Raw genomic sequence first — 20151 nt, forward strand, 5'->3', positions numbered from 1 at the left:
ATTCAACCTTTTGCATGCCTTCATGAGTTAGAGACCACCAACCAAATATCATATATGAGGTCAACATTCTTGATGTACTCCGCCTACATATTGTAGGCCATGCAATTGCATTTTGTCTCAACAAATTGCAGTTTACAAGTATGACTGGATTCTTCACTTCCAATTAATCCCACAATCAAGGCTAAATTGGAGTCGCGATCGGAATTGTCCATATCACCAAGCCATATTCTCCCATAATTGTCTACAAACCATGAGGGACAACATCATTAGCTTGGAATTGTGTTGGAACGAGGAGAGAACAACTGAATGCATGACATAGATACGCCGTCATATGACATTTCTTATCAATGAAATAACAAATAAGGATGCATGGATAAAAACTTACACTTCTTTTTATTTCATTGGCATGAGACGTCACCATAACAGTATACCCGTGTCATGTAAGTCATTATCTGAAATGAGAGCCTTCCAATATTCAAGATTTAATGCCACTTAGTACTATGGTCTAGTGGTATTTCTCTTAACTTGTAAGTGAGAGGTCTTAGATTCAATTTAGGTTCAATTCTCGCCAAAGGAAAATTTGAATCACATTATTGTTAGCCTATTGTGAGGCTAAGCCCACCCCCTCCCTTTGGTGTGGATAATATGGTATTCTTTTTAACTTGTAAGTGAGAGGTTTTAGGTTCAATTCTCGCCAAAGGAAAATTTGAACCACATTATTGTTAGCTTATTGTGAGGCTATGCCCACCCCTTCCCTTTGGTGTAGATAATATCGTTTGTTAAAAAAAAAATTCAAAATTTAATATCTACCAATGAATTAACGTTAATTGCATAATTGATTGCGAGTTTTATGACATATTCAGAAGCCAACCATAGGTTGTATGTAGTCCTTAATAGAGAATCGAAATTGGATACCAAACGGATTCTATAATATTGAGTTGCATCATTCACTTAAAAGGGATAGTTAGTTTCAGATTTGGAATTGAAGTCATGTAATTTTCGGAAGATTTCTATTAAGGACAATTTGCTATATCATGAAACGAGATATTTTTATTTATTTTAGATTTACTATTATTAAGAGAGAGAGAGAGAGAGAGAGAGTTCGAAACTATTATAATCATAGGAGATGAGAGTTTCAAACCCGGGATGCATGAGTACAAGTCCAACACCCTGTCCACTAGAATACTGAACCACATACATGAAACGAGATTTGATGATTTGGTCACAAGATAAAAAAACGTATTGTAGACATCGAAATTTCAATATGGAATGGCAAATTGACCATTAATTAATTAGAGCATGGTAAGTACATGAATATTATTTTGGAAGGGCATAACTGATTCTTCTTAATGGACAAGGATACTCTCTGAATCTTCTTTGTGAGGATTTTGGAGACCACTTCATCATTTATGTTCATTGTATATCGTGCGGTTAGTTTTCGTTAGATACTATTTGTGTTCAATTTTAAATTTAAAAAAAAAAAACTCGAAATGATTTCTAAGCGTATAATAACAGATGAATGAACACGATGAAGTGATCTCTGGGATCCTCACAAAGAGAATCCGAATAGGATCCTATTCCCTTCTTAATTGAAATCGAAAACTTACTACAAGTCTACAAGGCCTCATCTGCCATTGTTGAAACTACAAGACCCTATGTTAAATAAATGTGAAACTGGAAGGACTACAATTTAATTTGGCCTTTTTTCCTTTTCTCATTTCTGAATTTAGAGGTTAATCATTTTTTATGTATCAAGTGACATTAGTGAAACTTAAAAAAAAAACACTTAAAACAAATAGAAATGATTTCATAACAATTAAATGTTACGAGTAGCTTCATTCTGTGATTACATTAGATTTTAACTAAGGAGTCGTCGGATAATTATTTTGTTTTTATTATTTACGAAACTAAAATGCTGTTTGGTAATTACTTTCAGTTTTTGAAAGAAAAAAAAATCCAAATTGTAAACTATTTTCTTGAGTTTTCAAGATTTGGCCTTGAGTTTTCACTTTTTATTTTTATTTTATTTATTTTTTAAATTGAAAGTAGTTATGAAACAAGATTATATTTTTTAATGTGTGGTGCATGCTACACACCTATGTTATGTCTCACACACTCCTTCTAAGTTTCGACTGTTTGATCGAATGAATTGATAAATATCAATGGACAAAAATTAACAAGGGTGTGTGAGAGGTAAAAAAAATGTGAATAGCAACCCCTTTGAATTTAAAAAAAAAAAGAAAAAGAAAGAAAAGTAAAAGTTGAAAATGAAGTAATTATCAAACAGTTCCTAAACTATCAAGAGAACATGGTGAGTTTTTTTTTTTTTTTTCCTAACAACCCATAATCTATTGATGATTTGTAAGACTCAAATTCAAACTATAAACGATAAGCAAGTAAATAAATTAATCAAGTGTGACAAGCCTAAGGTAAAGAACAAAAGGAACTGCTTGGTTGATATGCTTGAGCTATTATAAGCCAAATTGAAACGTTCCAATAGCATAGGTCAATCACCTTTGATTAGTTTATTTTTTGATATATTTTTTAATGAGATCACCATATTACATAACATGAACATGAATACTAAAGAAGCGAAAAGAAGATGTCAACGAATTCTTAAATGGGGCTGAAAAAATAAAATGAATCAACCAAGGGCATGATCAAATATCAAATAAATTGAATGCTTGTTCTACCGCCATGGGTAAAAGCAGTGGCAGATTTAAGATTCGAACATTATCGAGTTTTAGTGTTAAAGGTATAAGCTTTCAACAGAAATAGAGCGCGAAGCATGTAAAAGAAATTTTTAGTTATTCATTGATGCATTTTGTCGTACGCTTGGTGGGTTTATTGTTGTCAACAGAACTATGTTGTCCACATGTTAACAGATATCGACATATGCTGAAGCAATTTGATAAGTGTTATCGAGAAATTTCGTTGAGTGTTCTCGACGCAACCTGCTTAGTAATGCCTAGAAGACATTACACCACACTTGGTAGACATAAAAAAGACTCATACTAAACAGTTGAAAAGTCCATATAAAGTCTTCACATGTATATTTTTAGGACTACAGATGGTCCTAAGACCACCTTGATCCCCGATATACATCTATACTGGGTAGAAGTTAACATTGATTTTTTTTTTTCCTTAAACGATAGAAGATTTTATTAGACAAATTGATACGTGTGGCTGTTGGATCCTCAATTCATGTTTCTTTAAAGGTTTTTATCAAAATGCTCCCTAAAAGATTGACGAAACTCTTCATTTTTGTTCATCAATTTTAAAATCAATCAATCTTGTCTCAAAAATTTACCACCACACATCGCAATTGATGTGCGCCAGTGGTATAAAAACTTATTCAAACTAATTTACGCTCTCCAAAGATACCAAATTCATTTTTTAATCTTCTTCCCACCAAACAAACACACAGGTTAAACAAGATGAACAGAGCTTAATTGACTATTAAATCCAAATTTCCTAACCCACTATAAACCCTCGAGACAAAAGCAAAAATCCTGATTGAAATTCACGTGGATGGTAGGTGGCTAATTTTCCTTTTAAATTTATTTTATTATTATTTTTTGACTTGAAGAACTATAAATCAAGCAACAATGATGAAAGGCACATGGCTGCGAGTGAATCGCACGCTCTAATCAGAGATCATCATGCATTGGTCCCGCACGCATCCAATCCCAACCCCCAACAATCTACGTGGTCAACATCCTGTGGTTCCACGTTTGAGGTCCTGTCTAGAGCAGAATCAATAGTGATGTGGGAGGCACATGGGGAGCTAAATTCATGGATGTGACCCATGGCCCGGCGGTTCAAGGATTTTATATTCTTCCTACATTTTTTAACAAGAATTTAATTTTAATTCAACTTCCTTGTGATTATATTGGGTACATTTGTCTCAACAATTTTGGTAATTTGCAAGCGAGAGTGTTTCAATTAAAAAGGTAATTGAAATCTCGACGACAAAATTCACGAGGAAAGATATAGAAATCAAGATTATGTTATTTTATATATGTTTCGTAGCGATGATAATATAGTTTCTATTTATAGTTGTTTTTTTAATTAGTTAAGGACGTTTACTCCTACATAGGAAATCTTATGTTCAATTTCGTCTTGTAACAAATTGAGCTTCCACGTAGTATTTGAGGATAAATATATAAAGATTTTAACTAATTTCAAAATGTACAGACTCAACATTAATTCAATGGATTACAACTGTCTATAACAATTATAAATACTCTAAAAAGTGTTCTGGTGTGACTGGTATCCAGAGACCAATAATTAAACATGCATTACTGCTTTCATCTCTCCTCAAATATCGCTTGTTTAATGAAAACGACCGTTTACTTGGTGCTATGAACTTATACGTAGGTGAGTTTCCTTTGTACCTTTCATCGATGGTTTCCCTTTTCTCTTCAAAGGCCATGTATGAAGCTGCATTGTTGGATACACTTTTTGTCATCTCATTTCTTCACTTCTCTGCTGTATAACACAATGACAAAATATCACTGTAAATGTAAGCTTCCCACCAAAATTTGGCCTCTACGGGATTCGAATTTTCTTGCAAAGTCCACCACAAAATCCACCCTTCCCCTTCTTTTGATGTATGCAGTTGATACTTTGATGTGTTGACAAACACAGAAGGTTCCTATATTTTCCTTTAATTAAAGCAAAGGAGGGAAAATGATAATGGGTAAGCTTAATCCTAATCATTTCACCGTCTTGTTTCTGATATCACGGGTATCCAATGTAGTAATAATTTGCATAGTAGCATGGAGAAAAAAATGGCACTACTGATGCATGCAACTAAAGAAGTAAAACTTTACGTCGTTTCTCTCTTTTGCGATGGCTTTACGTGGCTTCGCTTTTCAGTAATAATTTGTTGTAACTACTAGTATAAATTTGTTGCGTCTATTGTTTTGTGACAAATTAGTATAAGTGGCGTTATAGTTTTTCATACATGTGGTAGCCGTTTAAGGGTTTAATATAATTGTATGTTTAAGCAAATTTACTCTAGATCATTTTCTTGATCACCAAAACAATATACCCAATTAGCACCTCTGTATGTAGTTGGGATAATCAAATTAACACAATATCAATCTATCATTTCTTGTCAAGAAAGGAAAACGTAAAATACTACAATTCTATCTATCATTCCCTTCGAATTGAAGTAGCCTGTAGCCAACGTTGATTACATACAATCATCTACAACTCACATAATATGTTAAAATTTTGATATGTACCTGTGACTTGTGTGGGATTCGCTTCTAAAATGTTAACTATAAATACCCATATAACTTAAAAATGTTTTTCTTACCACACATTTCATGTAAACCACACGTATGTTGTTTTCGTTAAATAAATATTCGAGCCTAAAACATCTAAGCTCACAACTAATCCCGACGTGAGCCACCCATGTAGCTAGGTTGCATTCAGCCAAAGAAAGTTATAAGCTAAAGGGAACATACATGTTTGCATGTAATTATTTAAAATAATGGAGTTTAGTCTACGACTCTACAAAAACAATGGGGTTTAGTCTGCTATATTACTGCTTGCTGGGGTTGTGGCTCGAGATTGAGAGGCATAATTATGTTATTTTATAATTAATTAGCTTATTGTTATGTGCTGCATGCCATTGTGTTTGTGATTGTGCTTGAGCCCCCACTCACAGTTAAAGCCAGCGGAGTCTATGGACCGATGATTACGGGATTAAATGGGTCCTACAACCCACGTTGGATGCTCTCTCAGTTCCAATCTCCAATCTCACGAAATTTCTGTGTGTTCTCGTCCAAAAATTTTGAGATGAATCTTTTAAAAGTGAGATACTCTATAAACTCTTTGTCATCTTCATATTTTTAGCACAATATTTCATAATGTTTGGCATAAAAATTAACTTTAAATTGTAAGGTGACGAATAGTTCATGGAGAGCTTCACTTGTTAGAGAGTCCCTTTAGCATTTCCTTTCCAATAAAAAGAATGACTTATATAGAATATGTATATTGCTATTTTAACGTTCTGATTCAATAGCACAATATTATGTATTGCATTATTGAATTTGAACATGATATAGTGATGAATATGTTCTATGTAAGTTGTTCTCCCAAATACGAACATGTAGTGTTACTATTTTACTCAATCACAATCTCCAATATAATGAGAATTACTGTGAAAATAATACACTCATAAAAGAGACATAGATCAACTTTGTCGTCTACTCATATTATAACGTGGAATGTATCAACATATGACAATATCCAAAGTACACACAAAATTTATCTACTCTTAAACTCTCATTAGTTTCTTCTTCTAGTTGGTCATTAGGGGTGTGAATTTTGCTTTGGGCACCCCCTTGCACCCACTCTTTTCCGATACACCCATATGCAATGCAATATTTAGCTGAGTGGGTGGGGGCTTTTAGATTGTGTTTGCATAACTTTCTATCCCTCTCATGCCCCATAAAATATTTTGATTGGTCCCCCAAAGCTAAAGGAATGTCCTCGAATCACAGCCGCTGATCACGGCTCAACTTCAGAATGACTCAAAGTTGCTCTCCCATTGAGTCCAGATCTAAACAAACCCTTTTACTTTTCTTGTGTACCCAATTTAAGGTTCAAAAATTTTATTTTCCACAAATTGCCCTTTGCCCTAATTATCCCTCTCTCTCTCTCTCTCTCTCTCTCTCAAAAATTCTATTTTCCACAAATTGCCCTTTGCCCTAATTATCCTCCCCCCCCCTTCTCTCTCTCTCTCTCTCTCTCTCTCTCTCTCTCCATTTGTGATGTCACATTAGGTATACTTGCTTCGCATGTCATTTAAGTTCCATTACGTACACGATTCAAAGACTAGGGATGCTACCCACTCTTGGGTAGCCTAGTGGCTAGGGCGAACTTATCCCTGTGTATCCAAAGATCATAGGTTAGATTGGATGAGACTAAAGTTTTAAGTTGGAAACTATGATGGTGGGTTGCTATGTTAGTAATCGTCAAGTAACGGGTGTACCTGATAGAGTCGATACACAATAAACTTTTTCGTTAAATTGCAATAAGAAAAAAATTTAGAATTATAGTTTTCAAGGAGGAGCCAAACAGTATGTAATATTTTGTTCTCTCTTAATCAAGAATGCATACATGTGTGTGTATATATATAGATCTATTCATAATTAATTTCTATTTGGAGGTATATATACTTCTTTTGTGGTTACTTATGAAGAGCATGTGCATGGTGAGAATGTGCCTTTTGACAAAGGACAAAGCAAAACGAGTTTTTAGGTGTGGAACAAGGAAAATCGAACAACCCCTAATAAATTTTCCAGGAAAATAATAGCAAGAAAGATAACCACTCGCGCGTAAGAGCGTGCAAACTCAACCTCCCACCGATTGGGAAATGGGGGAATAACGTATGCAGGTCCCACGCTTATCCGTACAAGGCAGCCCGATTGGCTGATAAAATGCACGCCAAAAATTGAGAATGGGATTGAGTTGATTGTTATTTTTTCATTTAATCTGAAATTCCAAAATTAGCCCCTGAAGACGTCCCAAGTCTGGAGCCAACCTCCATAAGTAGTCCACCATCCCCTCCTTCAAGCCCTCACCCAATCAGTACCTCACTGACTCTCTCTCCTCTCTCTCTCTCTCTCTCTCTCTCTCTCTCTCTCTCTCTATTTTCTGTTTGTTTCTAGGGAAAATTAGAAAAAGAAAATGGGTGTGGTGAGTGTTTCTACTTGCATTGCCACTCTACTAATCTCGCTAATGTGGGTGGCTGAAGCAAGAATTCCGGGCGTCTACAGCGGTGGCGCATGGCAAGGCGCTCATGCCACCTTCTACGGTGGCTCCGACGCCTCCGGAACCATGGGTACGTCACCAAACCCTGCATTTGCCCTTTGCCTCAAAATTTCTTTTTTTTTTTTCGCAATGTTCACAGAAATGCCGCATTCTAATATCTCAAGCTTATCATGCACTGCATGCATTATGGCATTCTCTCGTGATACTGCCTGATTATCATGCACTGCATGCATTATCGCATTCTCACGTGATAATGCCTGATTGGTTTAAAATATCGTCACATTGACAGAATCAAACAAAACCCTTTAAAGATCTACGACAAAGATATTAATCAAGCCTAATTGTCAACTAATTAACTAAAAAATATTGTGTTTTTAAGGTGGGGCTTGTGGATATGGAAATCTATACAGCCAAGGGTACGGAGTTAACACCGGAGCCCTGAGCACGGCACTGTTCAACAATGGCCTCAGCTGCGGAGCCTGCTTTGAGATCAAGTGCTCAAACGACCCCAGATGGTGCCACTCTGGAAGTCCATCAATTTTCATCACTGCCACTAACTTTTGCCCTCCCAATTTTGCCCAACCAAGTGACAATGGCGGATGGTGCAACCCTCCTAGGCCCCACTTCGACCTCGCCATGCCCATGTTCCTCAAGATTGCCGAGTACAGAGCTGGGATCGTCCCTGTTGCCTACCGTAGGTTAGTAAAGATCACATCTCTGTTTTTGTTCTCTGTTTTTTATGCTCTGTTTTGTTCTCTGTTTTCTTGCTCTATTTTTTAGGTTTGGCTATTTTGTTTAACCATTTGAGAGTAAAAATCTTGGATTTGGAAGTATTTGAAACTTTTTTTACTAAATTAATTACTATTTTTTACATAAACGGATTTGACCGTGAGTTTAAAGAGCTAATTGACCTAACTTACGTGGACCTGGTTTTTCTGTCCTTCCACTTTCCATACACTTTGATTCTCTTCTATTTGTGTGGTCACGAATAAGCCACATTAATATTTTATATTACTATTGTTTTTTATCTTATTATTTTTATAAAATATATATATATATATATATAATATTAATTTAGCTTAACCGTGATCGTATAAAATACAAGAGAATGAAAGTGTATGAGAAGTTAGAGGGTAGAGAAGCCGGGTGCAACTTGCGTATGCGATTAGATGTCATTATTATAAAACACTACGTCTAACTTTTTAGCCCAATGAAAATGCAGTTTCCGGAATTTCCAATTAGACCACTTTTTGCTATATAGTTGTACTGGAAATCCATCTATTTTTCCATCTATATAGTTCATTGGGCTAAAAAGTTAGACGTAGTGTTTTATAATAATGACATCTATTACTCCATTCAGTAAGATATTAAATTTCTTTTCATATGAAACAAATTAGACTACTTTTCTTTTTTTCCTTTAAAGCTTTTTTCAACCTTTCTCAGTCTTGTGGGTCACACTTGTGGTACAAGTGAGTTGGATCCTGGTCTGATTTTTAATTGCTTTTGTAGAATGTCTATGGTATTCTGAGTAATATTCTGGATTTTTTAATCGTTTTTATTTATATTTTTGAACAAATATCAAATGATTAAAAAACTCGAACTATTTGATACTCGGAACGTTATATAGAAAATTTAATCAATCTATTTGATGACCATGTGGAAAGAGCTCACTTGAAATTGACTTGTTGCCCCAAGTTCTTGATATTTTTAGTTGATTCTTTCTTATGGTAGTTAATCGGTTAGTTAATTTTGGCTCTTTGGTCGTTTTTTGGTCACTTTCAAAAGTTTGAACTTTTCCCAATTGGTCCCAAATGCTGAAAGCAAATTAATGGGCATGGCATGAGGAATATTTAACTCCCCAAAAAACCCTAGTTTTTAACATATGCTACTAGATTTCAAGAAAGTGTCTCAGTTGCTATTATGTCATCCTTTGGCCTAACTCTAGGCCTTTTCTTATCCACTAGATCACACGCGCGTCCTAGTCGTGCAATTAAACGTATTTTATCAGATTGTCTGACATGTTGTGTTGTAAACCAATGTTTACATTGCTTGTGTAAACAATGAGCCCAGTAATATTAGGTTTAAGAAAGCTGTTATGCAAATGTTGATTAAGTCTGTTAGTCAATGTTGTGTGTCTGCCCTGTTATCCAAGTTTAAGTCCAGTTCAATGCCTTAAAAAATAGAGTTGTTATTAACATTTCAAATTATAAATAAAATTTGACTTATAGTTCCACTAAACTTGCATTAGCTACCAAACCTACCTCTTTTCCTTGGATTATGGTCTTTTTGGTCCACGACAAGATCTGCACCGTACGTACATTTTTGACCAGTAAATCATACGACTAAAAATAGTTCACAGTTTCCTACGTAGAAAAACCAGAGACCGTACCAAAGCAGTCCCCAAAAGTCCGAGACTCGTTGATCAATGTGAAAAGACCAATTTAGTGTTCAATTTTGATTGGCTCATTTATTCGCGCCCACCATAAAACACGGTCCGCGATCCACGTTAACATTCCCAAGTTCGAATTCCGAACATACCCTCACGTTTTTTGACTTTTTTCCTCAGGGTGCCGTGCCGGAAGCGGGGAGGAATCAGGTTCACGATCAACGGCTTCCGTTACTTCAACCTGGTTCTGATCAGCAACGTCGCGGGCGCAGGGGATATCGTGCGGGTCAGCGTGAAGGGCGCCAGGACTGGCTGGATGAGCATGAGCCGCAACTGGGGCCAGAACTGGCAGTCGAACTCCGTTCTGGTTGGTCAGTCGCTGTCCTTCCGGGTCACAGGCAGTGACCGACGCACCTCCACCTCCTGGAACATCGTCCCGGCCAACTGGCAGTTCGGTCAAACATTCACCGGCAAGAATTTCAGAGTCTGAAAAACCACCCCCAAGAGTCAACATATTTTTTATGATTTCCCGCCCCTTTAAAGTTTTTTCTACTAGATGCTGTTTTTGACTGGGGGTGTTGGAGAATGTGAGAGTGTTTCGGGGGCAAGTTTGACTTTTCGATCGGTGGGATTTGGTGTGACTTTTCTGAGTGGGTGTGATGTGTAGTGATATGGGTATAACAAAGTAACTAAGTGCAAGGGGTAATTTGGGAATTAAATTTGTAGGAGGAGGAGAGGTTGAGGCGGCTGCAGAGAATTTGTAGCCCGCACCATATTAATATTTTGCTAAAATTAAAGTTGTAATATATTCATATCATCATTATATATTTATATATGCATGAGATGTGTATTTGTAGTAATCTTGTTTTGTTCATTTGGTTTCTTTCAGTCGGCATTTTGCTAATTTTAGCTTAATTCAACAAACTTTACATGATTGTGTTTATCATGAATAAGCAAAGCATTTGTAAGATTTCGGGGTTTGCTCGAACGATGAAGAGATTGAAAAAATGAATCAGGATTAGGATAGGCCGATGATTCGTTCTCTTTCCAATGTAATCGAAAGACAAACATTTGCATTAGAAAAAAAAAAAAAAAAAAAAAAAAACTCAAACGGGAAATTTCCGGTTCATTTCAAAAAGAGTTTGCAAACGAATGAGTAAAACATTATATTTGAAAGTGCAAACAGCCTAAAAGAAGAGCGCCTAAATCTCGAAACATATGGTGAAGGGGAAGCTTCCCATTAGTGAACCCATGACTCCAAATGGGTCAGATCAATACCAAACCTGCACATGGGTGGGTTTGGGGCTGTGTGTGTGGTGAAGTTATTCTCCATCTTCTTCTGTACTTTACAGGACAAACATCTTTGGATTCCATTCCAACACCAAAAGTAAAGTTACAATGTTCCTCCTCTCAAATTGGTTGAGCTTCAACTTCAAGGTTTGGCCTTTTGTTTCAATCGTTTGTTTGATAAACATTTCGTTTTGGTTTTTGGTTTTCATTTTTTGTGCTAGATAAAGACGAGAAGTATATGGGAGAAATTATAACGAACAAAGGCGGAGGGAGGGAGGACGGACAAAGAAAGGAGATTAGTTGAAAACCAAACCTTGAAAGTGAGGTTTTTAATTGTCATTTTGTGTATCATTCCCGACACATTTCTTCCATCATATTTTCCATATCCGCATACTTTTCCTCTATTTGTAGCAGAGAAAATGAAAACTTGAACCGAAAACTGAAATGATTACCAAATGGGTCTGAAGTTTGAGATTTAGAATCTTTTAGGCAATTAGTTACAAAAAGTAAGAAAAAATAATTTGGTTATGAAGCTCAGAGCCTCACTGCAGTCCTACTAGTTATGAATTCCAACCCTGATATCTCCACTGCGACTGCCAGTGGCTGCTTGCTCCACTTGTTCCAGCACCATGTCTCCTCGCCGCAGTAGCGGCCTCAACATGCCTTTGTCCGGAGCGATGATTATTGAAATCCGTCTCAGTAAGACAGACCACATTACATAAAGCGCAAGTCCTTAAAGCTTCGGGTGCTGCCCCGCTTTCAAGAACCTTCCTTCTCTTAGTTTCTAAATCCTCCCGAGGTTGATCAGCTGCTCTCCTCTTACTGTTTTCTCCAGGGATCTTTTTGCCCTTCAACTTATCCAAATTCATCTTGTGCTTTTTTCCCTGTTTATGCTTGTTGAGTACATCCTTGGTGTCGCAATAAATATTGCATACCTCACAATGCAGTTTCGGAGTACCGTTTCCAGAAGGACGAGGAGTAGCATTTCCAGCCGGCCGAGCACTAGTGTTACTCCATGAGGCAGCATTCGGATTTGCAGAAGCATAGTGATCTGTCCCATTTGATGGTATAGAGAAACCCTGAAAGAAGGTGATTAACTTTGACATGAACAACAATACATTGAATACAACACATGCAATGCATCCACTGATTGACATAAACTCAATCCATAATAAAGATTCTCCCATCGGTTGAATTTGATTGCTAACAGCTATTTTTGGATCCTTCTACCATGCAGGGATAAAAGTCTCTATGGGTACCCTGAAAGGTTGCGGACATGCAGTACGTAACTGTTGTCTACCGTTTGAGATTAATTTTGAAATAACAAGCATACAGCACAGATATGCAATGCATGCAGTGATCAATGTAATCTGAGTTGCTGTTTTCAGAAGTGCAGGGGACACAAAGCATATGCCTTGAACCATAATGATCAACCCCATACCAAATAGCTTTTCAGCAGAACAGAATATCAACACATCAAAATAAAAGCAGTGAAAACGCCGTAGACCTGATAAATGGACTAGCAAAGAAAAGCTCCAAATAATCACAAAAAAAAACAGACCAAGTAATACTAGAAGAATGAAGAAGAAACGTGAAAAGAGAAGGGTAAAAACAATAAAGCTTCCTCTAAGCTAGTGGGATGATACTGAAACCTCCTCCAAGCTAGTGTGTTGGTGCCAAAATCTTGTCCAAGGCACTGTTTTTCTTCAGAAATATCATGTGTTGCAGTGAAGAGCTTTCTAAATTCCCAACAGGACACCTAAAAGGAAATTTTCTTCCAATGTTTTCAGACGATCTGGGGGATAATGGGGTTTTCCTCTGGCTTCTTATGATTATTTTTACATTTGGAAGGTGCATACCTAACGCTGTTGTGTAGGCCTGGAACACGGAAAAAATATAATAGTAATAGTCATTGCATGAGAGGTTTACACCCTTTCTAAAAGAATTAGGGATGAGGTGTACACGACAACAGAAAGGATTATGCCTTTGGGGCATTTGGCGACTAATGAATGCCTTAGCCCTTTTCCAATGGACTAGCCATGCCTCATTTTGTCCCCTAAACTCATTTTCCTATGGACTAGTATAGAAGCTAACAGCTAAGGAATACAGACCATTTGCTATCTTTGGCGGTCAATCTATCAGTACTACACAAGGGGAGAAAAAAACACTAGAATGGAGTGGTAGTGGAGTAGGCTGGGTTAAAAAGCTAAAACATACAGCCAGAAATGATTTTTTTTATTTTTTATGCCTGAGATGACCTGGGCTATGCATCGTTCCATTCCTGCTCTCTTATGTGTCTGATTTTGTAAATAAATAGGCACATATTTATTCTCTTAATTTTGTGGGGTTTCAGCCATTTTAAGCAACCACAGAAACTTTTTCTGCCCCTTCGATTATTTTCCGACAAAGTGTAGAAGGGGAATTTGTCACTATAACATAAACTTTGAAGCTAGCTAAACATATCCGGGGTCTTTGAAAATGACATCGAATATTAGAAAAATCAATGCTGACAAAAGTGTTATATTCAAATGCTTTAGGGAAGTACATTGAACACCATTAAATACCACAAAGAAACACAATAAGGAAATGAAATAATAACAAAATGTCCATAAATTTTTTCCACGTAAATGCCACATCAACTTGGTTAACAGAAACACAACAGACTTGATGGAATGGGGTATTTTGAAACACAAGGCATATCATAAGGAGGGAAAGAGGAGGGAAGAAAGAAGGAGAAGCGGGGGTGGTTGGGGAAGCTAGACGCATATCATAACTGTAACAAAGCCTAATAAATATTCTTCCATTGATTGAATCTCCCCGCAAGAAGTTTTAATTGGGAAAGCATACAACATGCCATATTCAGATTCTTCTACCATACAGACAGATTACACAGGCCCTGGTCCCAAAAGCTTGATGTTAGGGAATGGGTGAACAAGGGATGCCAAGCTTACACCCTCCCTCACATGCAGCATGGGCAGCATGTGGAGGTACAAACAGATGGAAGGAGAAAAAGAACATAATATTGCAGCCTGACCATGCACCATTCACACAGCATAGAAGCAAGCATCGAGATTAAAAGTTTTGAACCCAATACCTCTTGCAAACAAGACTCTAATACAATGTTAGATAACCACTCGCCCCAAAAGCTAAGTGATGAGGGAATGCAACCGCAAGAATTACAAGGATTACAACAGCGACTAAACATCCATGGGTTGACAGAAGTTAACCCACCACTGCATTTGCCTCAACACGAACAATAGATGTACCTATACAGTCCTGATATGATAGAATAACCCTAGATATTCAGTTATGTCTTTTAATTGGAATATGTTCAGATAAAATTTGGATTGACAAGGTGTATGATCAAATTTCTATATAAAAATCTCAGTTCATTTATTTCTTTTGTGTTTGGAAAGTTCTAAAAACTCAGTTCAACCATAGTTTTCTATTGGAAAGATTACTTTGTACAAGTTTGATGCAGAACCAAGTGGGAGAAGAGTATCGATAGATGCTTTTATTTTCGTTGAACATCAAATAAGTACTGGAACAACTAGAAGTCTTGAACAAATGTGAAAAATCCCAATGGCAATGCACTAACTTAAAATTCAGATCACATTGAAACTGCACAAAAATGCACCATATGCAAAACCAAAGTTAAATTGATTTAAGTTGAGAGAACAATAAGAATATACCATTTGTTGCAGGTGAACTTGCCGCTGCTCGTTTTCTCTGCTGTGATCTTTCTTAAGATCTTTCCACTGAGCTTCAAATTTCAACAGGGCCCTGCCCTGCTCTAAGAACGACTTCTCAAGGTGGTACCTCAATTCCTGAAAGTTTTGATGCAATTTTGCTATTTAACAGAATAAAAAAAGAACAAAAATAAATCTAGTAAGCTACTACAGGCCAATCAAATTGTAACAAAAAGAAATGAAATTTAAAACATGCAGCCATTATCAAAGGCAAATGGAAACATGGGTATCTAATAAAAACTCAAAACTCACCAATTGCATTATCCAATTCCTCTAAGCAGTTGGCCATTTCAGAACTCCAGCACAATAAACCCACCTGGGTTTTGTGCTTTTCTGGCAGATTAAGCTTGTGGGGAATCTGGGGATCTCTGAAACTGCAATTTTCTGGGAGTTAGAAGATCCCACATGCAAAAAAAGTGCTTTTGACAATTGGGCAGAAAGCAGAAGCAGATTGAAGAAAGAAGCAGAATTTACAGTCAACTATGTGACTGTGATGGAAATTGAGGGCGGTGAGGTGAAGGGGGCTTCGATTCCCCAGCCCACCAATTAGCTCTGTTGCATGAATTCATAAGGAGAGCAGGTTTACTATTATTTATTTATTTAATTTCCATTTTCGGGGTGAGAAGAGAGCTGGGTTTTGCGAGAGAAGAAAATCTGAGAAGTGTTTGTTTGACCTGGACAGTAGAACAGAGAACTCGGAATTCTTGGGAGGATTTCTCAACGAAGAAGAAGAAAGTGGACTACTTTGCTCAGGCCCACCAGCAAGTATATTGGTGGGCCGAACCCACTTTTTATCTCTGCCACATGAAAATAAAAACAATTTGAATTAGCGTTTTTTCCTAATACAAACGATATTTTACAGTAAGAAGAATAAGAGGTTGGAATTCAGGACACCATGAGTTGAAGAAGAAAGACTAATAGATGTGATTTAAATCAACTCTTTATCACAACACACAGTGGCATGAGCGGGGGAATTCAACACCATAAGGAGGAATTCATAGACCTTCATATTCTACTATGTACCCTAACAGGAGGCGTATGGCAATAGCCAAGTTTATGATAAAAGGATAGGACAAAGGGAGAGGCTTGTAGCTCAGTTGGTTAAGAGCATTTACCGTTGCACTCGAGGTCCATATATGTTTGTCCATGTGATTCTCATGACTCACTGATTAAGGAGTTGTTGATGTTATCAGTTTGTTTGTATCGTCAGTTTTGTTCTAAGTACAATGTGTTTGGATTAGTATGTGGAGGAGAAGTATCCTCTGAGACCGTCATTGCCTAATAACCCTCGGCTAAAAGTTGTTAATCTCCAAGTAAGTTAAGGAACTCGTTTTTGTTCACAGCTGGGACACAGCCAAGAAACATAAATTTGCATTGCATCAATACTTGTGCAAGAAGATTCTACAAATGCTACAGATTCTATAGCACTTGAAGGGCTTTCTGTTTTATTTGTTTTAGACAAAATAAAGAATAGGAGTTATCTTTTCCTTGATCGCAATAGGATGCTGCATATAACAACACCACACCCCTAAAAGTTAAAATGTAAGGCGAATTCAAATGAAATACCACCTTTCAATAAAGATTTTAAGGAAAAATACCACTAATCATTTCTAAAAATTGTGAATAAATACACTTACATAGAAACATTTATATTTTTGTCCCCATTGCACGCGATACACATACCACCAATGCCAATTTCAAAAATTGTTGTCGGCCAGAGTCCTTGTGGTTATAAATTTTTTGTAGTCGCTGAAAATTGTCAAGTCACTTTTACACAATGACTTAAAAAAATACGAGCAACTTTTTCATTTTTAATTATATTTTGTTGTGTGAGTTTTACTTTTTTTCACATATGTAAATACAATAAAATTAGAGAAATTATGAGAAAATTCATTACTTAGCATGTTCTTTTGAAGGTCATTGTTAGAGAGTGACATTGAAACTGAAAAAAGTTGTCAGTCGCTTGAAAATTTGAAGGTCATATTGGTCACCGGAAAATTTGATCAATTGGTTGCAAGAAAAAGTCGCTCGGTCGAAAAACATGGTAGAATTAAGTGATAATCATGTAATTAATTTGAATTAGTAATATTTCTAGAACTGTTTTGGTTGACTTTTCCATTGATAGCTAAACTAAAAAATCATGGTATTTTGGTTATTCATATCGGCATCAGACCTCCTGAGAAACGAGAGATTCCCCAAGGAATGAAGGATCTGTCCTGTTAAATTATACTTTTCTAAATTAAATACTTCAGACGCCTGCTATATTGTTTTCTGTAATCCTTGTCCTGAGCTAACCCGGCCTATTCAGGTCTATCATAACCACCTTCCACTTGGCCGGTGGCAATGCCTCCATCTTTGCCCAGCAGCAGCTCATCTGCTTCTAAAAACCAAGTCATATCCCGTCTAATGACCAATCTACTACTTTCATGCAGCGTCAAACATTCCACGGTCACGGTCTAAACTTTCAGGCCAGGCCGTGCGGCGGAGCATGGATATGTCATCTAACACCTCATCGGATTATTTGATGACACTTGAGGCTAACTATTGTCCTAATTTGCTTCATGGTGAATATAAACTCAATCAGTGGGCCGTATAGTATCACAGTTTCAATTGTTATTTCAAACGGGACATGCAAATAGTTCTATTTTTGTAAAAAAAAAAATGCAGGCAAGTTGATAGACAAATAATAAATGCGTAAATGTGTTGAACTTGCAACCACCAAGCCACCAAATGTCTAAGTGCAGAGGTGGAAAGGTAACTACACGACGCCGCCTACCACTTTAGATACATAACAGAGTTTAGTTTGAACTCTGAACTTGCACAATTTCGTATATACCTCGCCATTTTTCTCTTAGATGGAATTATTGTTGAAATCCCAGTGGGTGAAAATTAAAATCATGGGTTTAAATATGATTGCCCTACTTTAATTAACATTGTGGTTTTTTTGTGGTAAAACCTCATACCTAACGGATTTGACAGGTGATAAAGTTGGAGACAGTATTAGAGTGGGACCCACGGGCTCGCCGATCCAAAAATCCAACAATTATGTACATCGATTTAGAGGATACGTGTCACATTCATCAAGCTATACATCTCAACTACGTAACTTCTTTAACATTAAAATACTATAATTAAGTTTTGATATGTTGGGATAGGTATGAGAATGACCACAATTCCACATTTGAGAACATAAACAAAAAAAAACCTTACTGAAATTTATCATAAAGTATTAGAAAATCTCAAACAAAATTGAATGACAATTGATAAGATAATAGGCTAAACATTTTATCTACGGTACCTCCTTTTGTATATAGCCCTAGAAACTCTAGGAGACCAAATACGAATACAATTAACAAAATTAAATGACAATTGATAAGATAACACGCTAAACATTTTATCTACGGTACCTCCTCCTATATATAGCCCTAGAAAATCTAGGAGACTAAATACGAATACAATTAAACAAGTAACAAAAAAATAAAAAACAACAGTCTCTTTGAAACGTCAACACATTATAACAATGAGTTTGATGTGCATCGTCAGTCTTTTTGAAACGACATATAATGATTTCAAATCAAACACTAAAGCTCAAATTAATCTATAAAGCTTTACCACCAAAATGCAGAAGGGCATTAGGGGCTAGAAAGAACTTCATAGTCGCAGAGAACGCGGTATAAAAGAAGGATACCGGCATGTCGCATTCATCAAGCTATACATATCAATTACGTAGCTACTTAAGCATTAAAATACTATAAGTTAATTTTGATATGTTTGGATAAGTTATGAATGACCACAATTCCACATTCGACAACATAAACCAAAGAAAACATTACTGAAATTTATCATAAAGTATATCAAACAAAATTGAATGACAATTGATAAGATAACATGTTAAACATTTTATCTACGGTACCTCCTTGTGTAGATAGCCCTAGAAACTCTAGGAGACTAAATAGGAATACAATTAAACAAGTAATATAAAAATAAAAAACAACAATCTCTTCGAAACGTCAATACCTTCTAGCAATGAGTTTGATGTGCATCGTCAGTCTATTTGAAAAATGTAATGATTCCGAATCAGACACTGAAACTTAAATTAATCTATAAAGCTTTATTCTTGCTGCTCGATTTGCTTTCGACTTGATTTTCAGTGTGTTCCGCAATCTAATTTACATCAGTCCCTCTCATATAGAGGAGCCCTCTCCTACACTTGTGAGACAATTATTTAGTTGACCAAACTCATTATAACACGTGTAACTTCTCCACTATTATAATAAAAATGCCTGCCAACTTCATGACCAAATTAAGGGTGAACCGGATAAATGCATAGCGTTGTGTATCCTGGTCGGTATTTAATCGCCGCCCCCTTCCATGTCTTACATAACTGTATATTTCAGCTGTACGTTTGTTCAAAACCAACCAATTAGGACTCATAAGAACTGAAGAAATAAAATTCGGACAACGACAGATGCCTAGCTAAAATTTGGCACCAACCATATTTTCAGGTGCCTACCGGGCACCTATATAAGAAGGAATCGGAGTCCTTCCATATCAAGATCTATCCATTGTGAAGTATACCCACAAATTGTTCGATGAATACCTTTTAGGCAGAAAAAATGCCCCCACGTGCTCGACTAAATTTCTCAATGAAAAAGTTGTGCGTGGTTGAATCTTATATTGGAACCCCATGTGATTAGAGTCCTGAATCTGCCATTGCACATATGTATACACATATATTTGGATGGAAGCGTTCACAGACTATATTTATCTGGAACAGAATGATATTTTTGTACTTAGTTAATCAATTTAAAATGAATTAAAACATACCAAATTAGTGTTCACAGTTAAGACCCCTCACAACTTACAGACTTCAAATTCCCATTCATAACTAGGGTTGCTCTGTTAGGGTAATTTTTATATTGGGTGACGCCAACG

The 20151-nt window shown here is 36.5% G+C and overlaps 2 protein-coding genes across 3 annotated transcripts; one reads left to right on the plus strand and one right to left on the minus strand.

Annotated features, from left to right (window-relative positions):
• The first annotated feature begins 7616 nt into the window (after nt 1–7616).
• Nucleotides 7617–11019, plus strand: LOC137715531 (expansin-A4). The gene is made up of 3 exons (XM_068454883.1): nt 7617–7861; nt 8171–8489; nt 10358–11019. Exons 1-3 carry the CDS (start codon nt 7708–7710, stop codon nt 10665–10667), a joined length of 783 nt encoding a protein of 260 aa, XP_068310984.1. The 5' UTR covers nt 7617–7707; the 3' UTR covers nt 10668–11019.
• A 765-nt stretch (nt 11020–11784) lies between these two features.
• Nucleotides 11785–16099, minus strand: LOC137716383 (uncharacterized). Of its 2 annotated transcripts, none has more exons than XM_068455829.1 (3): nt 15469–16099; nt 15160–15317; nt 11785–12546 (listed from the first exon to the last, which is right to left on the minus strand). In XM_068455829.1, the coding sequence occupies exons 1-3, from the start codon at nt 15503–15505 to the stop codon at nt 12028–12030; spliced, it is 714 nt and encodes a 237-aa protein (XP_068311930.1). In that variant the 5' UTR covers nt 15506–16099; the 3' UTR covers nt 11785–12027. The 2 variants fall into 2 exon arrangements, with proteins under 2 accessions (XP_068311930.1, XP_068311931.1); XM_068455830.1 differs by having other exon boundaries at nt 11786–12546; nt 15160–15294.
• Nucleotides 16100–20151: the final 4052 nt, after the last annotated feature.

Source organism: Pyrus communis, chromosome 14 (genome assembly GCF_963583255.1).
Source record: "Pyrus communis chromosome 14, drPyrComm1.1, whole genome shotgun sequence".
Classification (NCBI taxonomy): domain Eukaryota; kingdom Viridiplantae; phylum Streptophyta; class Magnoliopsida; order Rosales; family Rosaceae; genus Pyrus; species Pyrus communis.

Excerpts from the sequence above, each read along its gene's own strand:
- LOC137716383 (XM_068455829.1), bottom strand. The coding sequence starts at position 15,505 with ATGGCCAACTGCTTAGAGGAATTGGATAATGCAATTG. Across the intron at positions 15,318-15,468 it reads GGAATTGGATAATGCAATTG|CAAAATTGCATCAAAACTTT; the intron begins GTGAGTTTTGAG and ends TCTGTTAAATAG. Across the intron at positions 12,547-15,159 it reads AAGTTCACCTGCAACAAATG|GGTTTCTCTATACCATCAAA; the intron begins GTATATTCTTAT and ends ACCTTCTTTCAG.
- LOC137715531 (XM_068454883.1), top strand. The coding sequence starts at position 7,708 with ATGGGTGTGGTGAGTGTTTCTACTTGCATTGCCACTCTACTAATCTCG. Across the intron at positions 7,862-8,170 it reads CGACGCCTCCGGAACCATGG|GTGGGGCTTGTGGATATGGA; the intron begins GTACGTCACCAA and ends TGTGTTTTTAAG. Across the intron at positions 8,490-10,357 it reads GTCCCTGTTGCCTACCGTAG|GGTGCCGTGCCGGAAGCGGG; the intron begins GTTAGTAAAGAT and ends TTTTTTCCTCAG.